Source organism: Danio aesculapii, chromosome 9, assembly GCF_903798145.1.
Source record: "Danio aesculapii chromosome 9, fDanAes4.1, whole genome shotgun sequence".
NCBI classification, from domain to species: domain Eukaryota; kingdom Metazoa; phylum Chordata; class Actinopteri; order Cypriniformes; family Danionidae; genus Danio; species Danio aesculapii.
Window position 1 is genome coordinate 17,794,162 of NC_079443.1, and position 12,316 is coordinate 17,806,477.

General features: G+C 34.1%; 1 protein-coding gene across 3 annotated transcripts in view; it reads left to right on the forward strand.

Annotated features, from left to right (window-relative positions):
- The window catches only part of inpp4aa (inositol polyphosphate-4-phosphatase type I Aa), a 63,116-nt gene that overhangs the window by 32,587 nt on the left and 18,213 nt on the right, over positions 1 to 12,316 (forward strand). For 2 of the 3 annotated variants that reach the window (XM_056465066.1, XM_056465067.1), the window contains exons 9-15: positions 845 to 992; positions 4,107 to 4,237; positions 4,348 to 4,452; positions 6,922 to 7,030; positions 8,038 to 8,055; positions 8,889 to 9,075; positions 11,772 to 11,990. In XM_056465066.1, coding sequence (XP_056321041.1) covers positions 845 to 992; positions 4,107 to 4,237; positions 4,348 to 4,452; positions 6,922 to 7,030; positions 8,038 to 8,055; positions 8,889 to 9,075; positions 11,772 to 11,990 — 917 coding nt within the window. The remainder of the gene's footprint in view (positions 1 to 844; positions 993 to 4,106; positions 4,238 to 4,347; positions 4,453 to 6,921; positions 7,031 to 8,037; positions 8,056 to 8,888; positions 9,076 to 11,771; positions 11,991 to 12,316) is intronic. The other variant, XM_056465065.1, reaches the window with a different exon arrangement.

Genomic DNA, 12,316 nt, shown 5'->3' on the forward strand with positions numbered 1-12,316 from the left:
ACAGTATATACAGTAGGCCTATTGGCTTGTGTGCGTTGTTGCACACAAAATTTTTGTCCAAAATTTTGTATATTTATAACCACCTCCAATGAAACAGAAACAATTGCATACCGTACTATTTTATACTGAATCCGTTAACCGCCCACCATATTGGAATATTTACCAAATTAATATCCTGCCAATTTTTAAAACCAGGGGCTAAATAATAGTGTGGCGCCATTGACGGCATATTAAATGACGCTGGAAATGTTGATGTGTCTGGAACCTTTGGCTTTGAACATTGTATTCATGTAAATTTATCTGTTGTCTTGAGTTACATGGTCCTTCAGAAATCATCCTGATTAGATGATCGAGGGCTAAAGAAACATTTCCCTTAAAATGCTTAATATTGTTGTGCTGCTGGTAGGAGGTATTTTTGAAATTATTATAATTTTTTGTAATAATTAACATGGTTTGTGTCATTTATAAAAATCTTACCTGCCAGTTTTGAATAATTTATTGCATCCTTTTAGAATACGTTCTTAATTTAATAAATTATATATATTTATACAAACTCCAAACTTTTTCAACACCGGTGTATATTCAAATATGACGGTACCAGTTACAATTTAATTAGAAAATATTTTCAAAACTTCATTAACGTCGATTACAATTCATTACACAATGTATTGTAAAACCAATAATATGTCAAAATCTATAGTTGTGATTTTTACTGTATCTTGATTAGCTAACTGACAGATTGATCGATAAAATGATCCATTGACTTACTGCATGACTGATTCTGACCTGTTGTTTGATTGATTAATTTATTGACTTATCGATTGATTGACATTGATTGATGCAGTGTTTGGAGGCACTGTTTCAAGGATGTACCGATTGCCCACGACTGATGGGAACCACCTGCGTGTCCTGGAGCAGATGGCAGAGAGTGTGCTCTCTCTACACATACCAAGACAGTTCGTCAAATTACTGCTGGAAGAAGATGCTGCCAGGTAAATGACACATTTTAGTCTTACTTTTAGGCCACATACACACTGAGAAGCTTCAGTAGTGAACAACAGCATATAAATATAAGAATAAATCCCCTAGGTCATCATCTGCATGTATACAGAGCACTACTCACTCTTGAAATAACGATGAGAGTAACCTGAAGATCATGCGGTGTCTTTTGCATTTCTAGTTGACCAAATTAATTTTGAAGTGACAAGATTTGTTCTGTCGTTTTAGCTAAACAGCCATCGACAGAATCATCAAGTTTTGTTCACGTTTCACAGAGCTCGCTTTTGAAGTGTTGCCATGTCCTCTTTTTATAAGCATTTTTGGGGATTGTTGTTTGGACTTGATTTATGAAGAAGCAATAAAGTTGTTAAAGGGCACCTATGATGAAAAGGACAGAACTGTGTGCAGGTATAGTGTGTCCACTGTCATATTAGGGTAATTATAAAGAAAATAAGTCTATATTTTTGTTAAAATAGGATCCAAATTCCTCCCATTTTGAGGCCGACCGCAACGTGATGTAGGAGTGCAGTTTCCCTGCCCACTGATATTGACAGACATATATTAGCATATCTCCGTAGTAACACGTATAATCATATCAACAACACAGGATGTGTACAAAGCAACTGGGATTAAAATATCTGTTGAGCTCTCTGTAATCATCAATCAGTATCAAATGTGATCAAGAATGACTTTTACAAGTTTAAAATGTTAATAAAACAGTGCTTGTTACTGTCTTTATGTTATCACCACAGCCGCATGTCAGTACAATTATAGAAGAAGTGGGAACGGTGGGTGGGGAGAACTAGCATTAAAGGCATAGGCCACAAAAACTGATGCATAGGGTTCAGAGCAGAAATCCAATATTCTGAAAGCTATAATAAATAATCTGATGAGTGTTTTGAGCTGAAACTTTACAGACACATTCTGGAATTGCAAAAGACTTATAATAAATCTTGAAAAATGGGTAAAATATTGATCTAATTTATAAAATATTGTCATTTTGGATTATCATCAACTTTTTATTTGCTCTTTTCAGTTGTCAGAATCTGATGCAGATCATAATGTTTTTCAGAAACAAGTTGCTCAGTTCAGGGGCCTCACATATGAAGCCTTGCGTTGAATTCATACTAAAACATTGCGGAATCCCATGCATATTTTCTTTGTACATCCGAATTAACGTGAAACTGAGCACACGTGCACAAACTCAAAACCCCTCCCTGCCTCCTCCCCCTAACAAATATGGTAATGACTCTACTTTGGCAAAACCAAATGGAAAAGCAATGACAAAAGCAAGCAAAAAGAGAAAATTTGAGCAGAATGGGAATTGGAGGTGATCCTTTCGGAGGTACACCAGAGAAAAATGGTGTTATTTGCCAGTTTGTCCTCCAGAATTAATAAAAAAAGAAAAAAATCGAGTGGGAGAGTTTAGCTGATGCTGTTAACGCAGTGGGGTCTGAACATCGCACTGAGTGAATTAAAAAGGACATGGTCCGATGTAAAGGTGTAAAATTTTGTAGTGTCTATTTAGGCTAAGTTCAAATAGCACACCTTGTTGGAATGAGCTAGTTGAGTGATTCCCGCTCATCACTGTTTGATTAACAGAGACAACATGACTAAAGAGAGCGGCAAACAGGAGCGTGAGTGGCATAGCTCGTAAAGCGCATGGCAACATGTTTTGACTGGATCGATCATGAAACCGGTTCGAATCCAGCATCTGATGAACTTATTCTTCGTTTTTCCCCCACTACATATCAGATTTTGCCTACTCTTCATCATGAGGAAGACAAGTAGGAATCATTAATAAGTGTGTGTATTATGTTAATCGCATTTGAGCATCACATAATATTGAATGGAAATGTTTCCATTTCACGTATGCAAATTCATCTTCAGATGGTGCCTTTATACAGTAGCAATGTGCGTGCAGTCAATCTCTCCGATTACATTTGGAAAAGTGGCGATCGCTGCAAATTGCGCTTTAATGTTTGGCTGGTCAACTGCATGGTATGGAAACCTTGTATACCTGCTAGACATGCAGATGATCCCGTCCCATACAGCTGCCATTGCACGGCTCAAAGATACTTTGTAGTGTGCAATTTAACATAATTGCCTCTAGCAGTCGCAGATGGAAATAAAACAAACACACACAAGAAATGCACGTACCCCAGACATGAAGTTGGTGTGGACCAGCGCACATTCTCACGTTCATTTCATCGTTTGTAAATCCAAACGTGAGCGTGAAATCTGGCATACGCAAAGTTTTTGTGCTTACGCAGCATTGATGCATGAGGCCCCAGGGGTTTGTTCTGTATACACTGAATGATTTTTGTAGTCACTATGTGGATTTTTCAGGAGTTCATTTGGTTTTAGAATGTGGATGTAAACTACTCCACTCCCCACATACCCGTCAAACGTGATTGCATTAAAAATCAATAGAAAAGTAGTGCAATGGAAAAGAAAAACGCATTCTGTGTAAACTGCCCCTTCCTCTGCTTCACGCTCTATTAAAATAACGTTTGAATAATTTGAACATGACTTCTGCTGGAGTCCCATAGGACGTAATGAAGACAACAACTCCCATGATTCCACACTAAAACTATGCCTTTGTTTGTTGTGAATATGCGCCCTCTAGTGGCTAAAATGACACTGCTTTTAAATAAATTTTATTATGGGGCTTGCCTATATTTGCAGTTTTTGCTAGCAAGATCTGGCAACACTACTGAGAAAAAAAACATACCTTTTGTATGTTATTACTGGACAAACAGAAGAGACACACATTTCGCTTGTGCATTTAAATACGTAATTAGCAACTAGTTATTAAAGAAGGTTTTTATACAAAAGGAATACATTTTTGTACATTACTGTCTTCATTTCTCAGGAGTTTATTTGGTTTCTGAACAGTGTTGGCCCTCCATACATTACTAAACTGTGTATTCACAGAACAGGATTAAGCACTTAAAGGCGAACTGACAAATTCATTCAGCTGCTATGTGTATTTGGCAGTAACCTGTAGTTGATTTATATTCGTGTAACTATCCATTTCTGATTCTCTGTTTCTGTATTTAGAAATAAGAATGATCATATTATTGCACATTTGTGTCTGCATGCAGGGTGTGTGAGCTGGAAGAATTGGGAGAGTTGTCGCCCTGCTGGGAGAATCTGAGGAGACAGATCATCACCCAGTACCAGACTATCATCCTCACCTATCAGGAGACTCTCAGTAATTTACACGAATACAAGGGTAAGCGTCGTGACTTCTGCTCAAGATTTCATGTACAATCAAGGAGGAGGTGAAATAATTATTAATAAAAGTTACTTCATTATTGTAATTATTTGATTTCTCCATGACAGGTGCTTCCTTCAAATCTAGCACTCTGAAAGGAGAGAAGAAATTAGAGTTCATGCCCACAAACCTCCACGTACAGAGGATGAGAGTGCAGGGCGAGTCTGGTTATGGTGAGCTATCAATGGTCAATATTTTCTATTCGATTCCCCTTTATTTGTATAGTGCTTTTACAATGTAGATTGTGTCAAAGCAGCTTCACATGAAAGATCATAGTAAACTGAATCCTTGTCAGTTCAGTTTTCAGTGTTTAAGTTCAGTTCAGTTTAGCTCAGTTCAGTGTGGTTTAATAATCACTACTGAGAGTCCAAACACTGAAGAGCAAATCCATCGATGCGCAGCTCTACAGATCCCGATATTTGCTTTTCAAAAAAAGGCATTCTTCAGTAGTACTTCAGCATTATGGTCATTATTATTCTCATTACCAAATAATCAGGGCCAGGGCAAAACAGCGAACATTTTTTGCTGTTTCTGCACAGAATTTGGTACAAAATCTGTATTTATGCAGAATGATTTTGAGAGTAAAGTAATTAAAAAATAAGTCCAATTAGAAGCATTTGTTTGGTAAACAAAGCAACTCTCTCATTTAATAAATTCACTAAAAGACATAGAATATTACTTTACAAACTGTATTGTACACACATCATATAAACATTTGCAAACCATGCAATAATGCTGCTGTATTTAATATTAAACTGACTAAATATTTTTACACACATTTACATAAGTAAAAAATAGACTCAGTGTTGGGCTCATAAACCTGTGGGGGCAGATTACGGCCCAATCCCAATTCTATTTTTGTGCCTCTACCCCTTCCCCTTCCCCTTGGCGCTTACAACCGAGGGTTAAGGGGAAGGGCTTCAAAATTTACCCCTAATAATTGGGACAGTACTGCATCACCTGCGCACATCATCATATGTCATTGTGAGCTCTTGCTTCATATAAGATCAGACGATTGCGACTGCTGTAGTTATTCCAGTTGTGTTATTTTTTGGTATTTATCTTCAGGAAATCACTGACGGCATATATTATGATAACATAACGATCTAATGTGGCAATAAGCTCATAACTATACTGTGTATTTACACCGTGGCCATATTCATCTAATGTAAACACACAAAAAACAACATTAACATTATAGCAGACACTGTAAAAAGCTCATTCCCAGCCACTAGACTTTTCTAGTAGGATATTCCAGTGTCATTGAGTGTCAGAATGTTGTGGGACTGCTATACAGGAGTTATTATTAGGGATTATAGATAGCGAAATTTAGCGTTTTTTTTTTTTTTTTTTTTTTTAAGCATGATGGTAAAACATGAACGCGGTTATGAATATATTAAAACATGTGTTTGTTTGTCATAAAAATTCAAAATAATAACAAAAAATACTAATTTGTTGATCTCTTTACTTCCGGGTGTAACTGTCCTGCCGCTGTGGCAGGTGTATTCTGGGAAATTTTCTTACCCCTTGGTTTCAAGTGTGGTCCTGAAAAATCTTTGTTCGAAGGGCTATTTACCCCTTCCCCTAAGCCCTACGCCTTCAAGCTAAGGAGAACTGGGACACCACTACCCCTGGTGTGCACGCGCAAAACGAGGGGTAGGGATAAGGGGAAGGGCTAAGGGGTAGAATTGGGATTGGGCCTACGTGTGGACCTAACAATAAATTAATGATTCGGCATACCCTTAGGGTGTACTCACACTAGGCTCTCCGAAGTGCGCATGGACATTGTACTAAAATTGGTTGGCTGGCCCTGGCCTGGTTAGAAGAGTTGTGCCAGAGCACGGTTTGGTTGGGCTTTGGCGTGACACGCTTGTAGTGTGAGTGCAAAGCACGCCTGAGCACGAAACTGAAGACCTGACGACACTTTTAACAGACTGTTTCATTTGGATTTGTTAATCATTTTAACCCATTAGTGCATTTTGACCATAAAATGAGGCAGAAATATGTTTTTTTTGCAGCAATTCCAGGTAAGTTTATGGTTAAAACTGCTTAAACGTTTTGTTTACTCCCAAAAAAGGAATATTAAATGAATATCTCAATGGAAAAATTACAGTTAACTTAACTTTTAAGCTTGGAGCTTAAACTCACACTTAAGTTGTACCAATCCTTTTTTCTGTTAAACATGAAAGTAATATCTTTGAGGAATGATTGGAAGTTGTTACTCATTGGTCTGTGGTAAAAATTTCATATTGTGGAGGTCAATGGCTTCCAGTTACCAACATTCTTCAAACTTTCTTTTATGTTCAGCAGAAGAAGGAGTCCTAAACAGGTTTGGAACAAGTAAAGAGAGTATGAATAATGACAGAACTCTACTATTGGGCTTGACTATTACTTGAGGTCTTAAATTGTCATAAGAATGATTTTGGACAATAGTTTTAATCTTCGTTTTAGTTTTAATTTACTGAAATAACCTTGGTTGGAGTGGAGAAATAAATGATATGTATTTTGAGTCCAATCAACATCACTAACTTTTGTTGTTAAAATGATGTCAGGACTAGCTAGATCATTTCCCATCGACTCCTCTTACTATTGTACACCAGAATGAGGTGATCTTGACATACTTTTACAACATTTCTGAACAGATCGCACATATGACGTGGTGACCACAGGGGCTCCTGCTGCGCACCATCAGGGCTTTAAGAGCAGTGGACTGAGGAAACTCATTCAGAAGTTTGAGGAAGCCAAAAAACAGTAAGACCTTTTATTTAAACAGTTTTGTAAACTATATGAATCAAAGCCTTTGTGAAGGTATTTATTTTATCATTTATAGCTTTTGTATTTTGTGAATGTATTATTTTATTAATTTATAATATATGGAAACTACACTACCTGACAAAAGTCTTGCCGTCAATCCCAGTTGTAAGAGCAACAATTAATAACTTGAAAAAAGCTCATTTTAACTACAATCAAAAAGAGTTTTGTGCAGCTTGTTCAAATTACTTGTTTAAGTAAATGTTTAATACACAAGTACTCGTCATTAAACAGGTACACATAGACATCAGCTATATACTATATAACTTCAGGTTAACTATACTTTTATATAGTAACTATCTGTTAAAAGCTATTAGTTACTAGTTAATTAAAGTAATTATCACCTGATAAAGTTATGGTAACTACTAATTATGTTTTCAGACTGTAATACAGTAACTATTGTTATACAAACAAACTTGAATTTAATTGAATGTAATTGAATCAAAATGAGCTGAAAGAACATTAATTTTTGAGGTTTGGGCAGGAGGGGGGGGGGGGCAACTTAATTGTTTTATTTTCAGTCTACTTAATAGTTATTAGTTAACTTGAAAGATTTGTGTTGGGACAACATGCATGAATTGTGTGGAACCCAGCATTTTTTACAGTGTAATATATTTTTTTGGCTTTGTCTTTTTATCCAGTGAATTCCAATTTTTTTTTCAATTCAAAGTAAAATGAACAGAATTGTGACATAAACGTACCAAAAAAAACAAAAAACTTTCTTATCACCTTTTTTTCTCAGAGTTGCAGCTTAATATCTTGAAATGGCAAGTTTGTATGTTAAAAAAGAGAGATAACAAGTTACAATACTGATAATTCTGTTTATTCTTGTCATGAGAGTGACTTGTATTTTATTTATTTTCATTATGTATAAAGAAGTCATTTCGCATTGATCACATCACTGCTTTTATAATGGGTTGCCCTCATGTTGTTTGTTTTCCGATCAGTGCATTTGAAGGTGAAGGGTGAGTTTCAGGGTTATTGACCGTTTTCCTTTCATGCGTGGTGGTGTTTCATCATGTTTATGATCAGTCTGTGTTCGTCACTTCCATTAAATGTGAAGGATTGTTTGTATTTGCACCAACATTTGTGTTTTCGGAATTACCAGTTAGTGCAAAACCGCTCTCCCACTCATTCAGTGGCATTTGTGTATGTACTGTACAGTTGAAGTCAGAATTATTTTTTCTTTTTTATATATTTCCCAAATTATGTTTAACAGCAAGGAAATTTTCACAGTATGTCTGATAATATTTTTTCTTCTTCTTTAGAAAGTCTTATTTGTTTTATTTCGGCTAGAATAAAAACAGTTTTTTTTTGTTATTTTTTAAACATTTTAAGGTCAAAATTATTAGCCCCTTTAAGCTATATTTTTTTCAATGGTCTATACAAACTATTGTTATACAATAACTTGCCTAGTTAACCTAATTAACCTAGTTAAGCCTGTAAATGTCACTTTAAGCTGTATAGAAGTGTCTTTAAAATATCTAGTAAAATATTATTTACTGTCGTCGTGGCAAAAATAAAATAAATCAGTTATTAGAAATGAGTTATTAATACTGTTGTGATTAGAAATGTGTTGAAAAGATCTTCTCTTCGTTAAACAGATATTGGGGGAAAAAATAAACAGAGAGGCTAATAATTCAGGGGGCTAATAATTCTGACTTCAAATGTATTTCTCTGTGTGTGTGCTTGTGTATCACACATCTCATCTGCAGTGCAGTCACTGTTTGTGTAACTTGGCAAGTGATAATGAATGTTGTTGTTTTTGTTTTGTTGTTAATGGTATGTCTGGTTTCAGTGTTGGAGAGTCAGCTCCTCTCTCTATGCGCTACCAGCCGCAGGATGTGCTTAAAGCGAAAGAAATCATTTCTCATATCAACACTCTGAAGACGCAGGTCAGCTACTACACTGAGCGTCTGTCTCGCGCTGCTAAAGAACGCTCCACTAATGCATTGGAGAGGACCCTCGCAATCCTCACTGACAAGGTCAGGACCACTTGAAGTTTGTTCATTGTCTGTCTAATCATGCATTTTGCACACAAATCTGTCATGTGCTGGCTGAAATCTTCACTTACAGTTCGATTGACAGGCTTCTTTCTTTTTCTATTTGACAAAAAAATAAGTGAATCCACTTAATTTGTCAAGAATATACACAATAAAGGTTTAAAATCAAATCTTATTTCTTTTCTGGTTCATCACTCTATACAAATCTGTGAAAGATAGCTGAGCTTTGCCTGATGAACTAACAGTTAAAATAGTCATTGAACTACTACACAGTTCATTTAATTTAAATAAGTTTATTTAAATGGTGCCAAATTTGTTAAACAGACAGTGAAGACTTTGATGCTGAAGCACTGATGTTCTCAGGACTGGCAAAATAAAAGACACGGTGCTGTCAAAATAAAAGTTTATGACATTGGCCTGACAAAAAAAAAAAGTTAAAGAAGAAGAAGAAAAAAAGAAGTTAAACTGTTTATAAACAATAATGACTTGAATATTTTCTCTATTTTGTGTGAGGAATAATTTGAACATTTTAACTTTTGAAAAAAAACCTAAATAAAATAAAGATATTCTGAGCACAATTTCTTAAATATGTATACAATTGAAGTCAGAATTATTAGCCACCCTGTTTATTTTTTCCCCCAATTTCTGTTTAATGGAGAGATTTTTTTCAACACATTTCTAAACATAATAGTTTTAATAACTCATTTCTAATAACTGATTTATTTTATGTTTGTCATGATGACAGTAAATAATATTTGACTAGATATTCTCCGAGACACTTCTATACAGTCTAAAGTGACATTTAAAGGCTTAACTAGGTTAATTAGGTTAACTAGGCAGGTTAGGGTAATTATATGTATATGTATGTATGTATGTATGTGTGTGTATATACATATATATATATATATATATATATATATATATATATATATATATATATATATATATATATATATATATATATATATATTATATATATATATATATATATATATATATATATATATATATATATATATATATTTATTTATATATATATATATATATATATATATATATATATATATATATATATATATATATATATATATATATATATATATAAATAAATATATTATATATATATATATATATATATATATATATATATATATATATATATATATATATATATATATATATTTATTATATATATATATTTATATATATATATATATATATATATATATATATATATATATATATATATATTGCGATCGTGATTTTAAAAAGTATTACATCACTTCGTAAACGTTTATTGTTGCCATTTGGTGAGTCTCCCCATACAATTTGATAGAGCACTTGAAACCGGAAGCCGCTTTGCGTGACATCACACTTAACAAGCAGATACTATAATTTACAGGGTTTGTACGGGTGCTGGAAATCCTGGAAAATGCTTGATTTTTAATATAGTGTTTTCAAGGTTAAAAAAGTGCTTGAACATGCTTGAATTTGAAATTGCATTGCTTTCATAATAATTCGTTATCTTACAGAGTAGTTTTCCTTTTAGCTTAAAATGCATTTTGCACATAATGAAAACCATTTGACAAGTGGGACATTTGCCATACATTCAAAACAGTACCTTAGTCCTAACCTAAAGTAATATTGACAATAATAAAAAGTAATATTGATGAAAGCTTTCAAACTGTGGTTTGCATATTTGGTGACTGATTTTCGAAAGTGTTGACATAGTTCATTAATTTGCAGCAGGAATACTCTCTGACTCATAAGTATTTAGTTTGTTTCATGACTTTTGAAAAGGATGGACATGAAAGTTTGGTACTACACCCGAACACAATCTGACTGTAAGCTCATTTTTTGAGAAATCAACTTCAGGTAGAAAGAGACCAAACTTTAAAAGATACTTCATCCAATAACTGAACTTTTTGTTTTACGTTTTTGGGTGAACCATTTCAATAAATCTATTCTCCAAAGTATTCAACAATTTAAGTTAAAAGGTCATATTGTGTTTTTTTAAATAGCACAATGGATTTAAATGTGAAAAAGTATATACAGCAAATATAAATGTAATTTATCGTGGTTGTTAGGTGCTGAAAAAACATAAAAATGCACCTTGAAAGTGCTTAAAAAGTGTTGGAATTTGAAGTTGGAAAAGGTGTAAGAACTCTGATTTACTAAATCAATAACTTCATTCCCCATTCATTTCTTTGAGTTTAATTATTTTAATATCATTAATTCATATTAGTACCTGAAAAACTACCTACCTAATGTCAATTTTATTTATACAGCACTGTTAAACATGAGCAAAATTTAACAAATGTGCTGCATAATACAAATCACAAAAAGAAAGATATAAAATTATAGCGAAACCAAACAGTTCTCACCGATAAAATGCCAAATCAAAAAGGTAAGTTTTCAAGATTTAAAAACAGACTACTTAATTTACATAAACATTAAACATAAGTTGTAAACTAATGACAACTTTAATTAAAAAAAAAAAATCTGATTGTGTAATTTTCACTCTCCTTTATAGAAGTTTACCCAATTATTATGACAGAATCTCTGAAGAACCCGAACCCTGGAAATGTGAAAAGAGTCTATTGTAAAGTGTTTCTGTACTAAGTAAAAGCTATTCAGATCCACTTAATGAGTGTGTTCATCCTCTGTTTCTGTCTCAGACGCGGCAGCTAGTGACAGTGTGTGACAGTAAGCTGTTAACCACAGCTATCCAGGCTCTGAGTGCTGCTCGGCCAGAGTTCATCGCCTCCAGAGGCTCTCCGTCCGCCCATGACACTGAGCGCGTGGTGCTGAGGAACGATCAGGGCTCTCCACAGGCCAAATGGAGCGGAAAGGGGAACAGAGCGTCCGTCAACTTAACCTGGCAGGAGGAGGAGTGGGTGAGGACATTCAAAGAATCACTGGACTCTCATGATTAGTGGTCAAACAAATATTGTTTAAGACAGTGTATGTACATGGTATTTTCCACTGCAAAAGTAAAGGTATTACTTTACATTTTGAGGTTATTTATGTTTTTTTTTTGTCATTAAAAATATACAGTTTTTATACATATACATATATACATATTTGTTTTTTTATGTTGCAGCCTTATTCCAAAATGGATAGAATTAATTTAATTTCTCAGAATTCTACACACAATACCCTTCAAAGATTTTTTGGAAATTGTTGCAAATTTATTAAAAATAAAAAGCTGAAAAATCACATG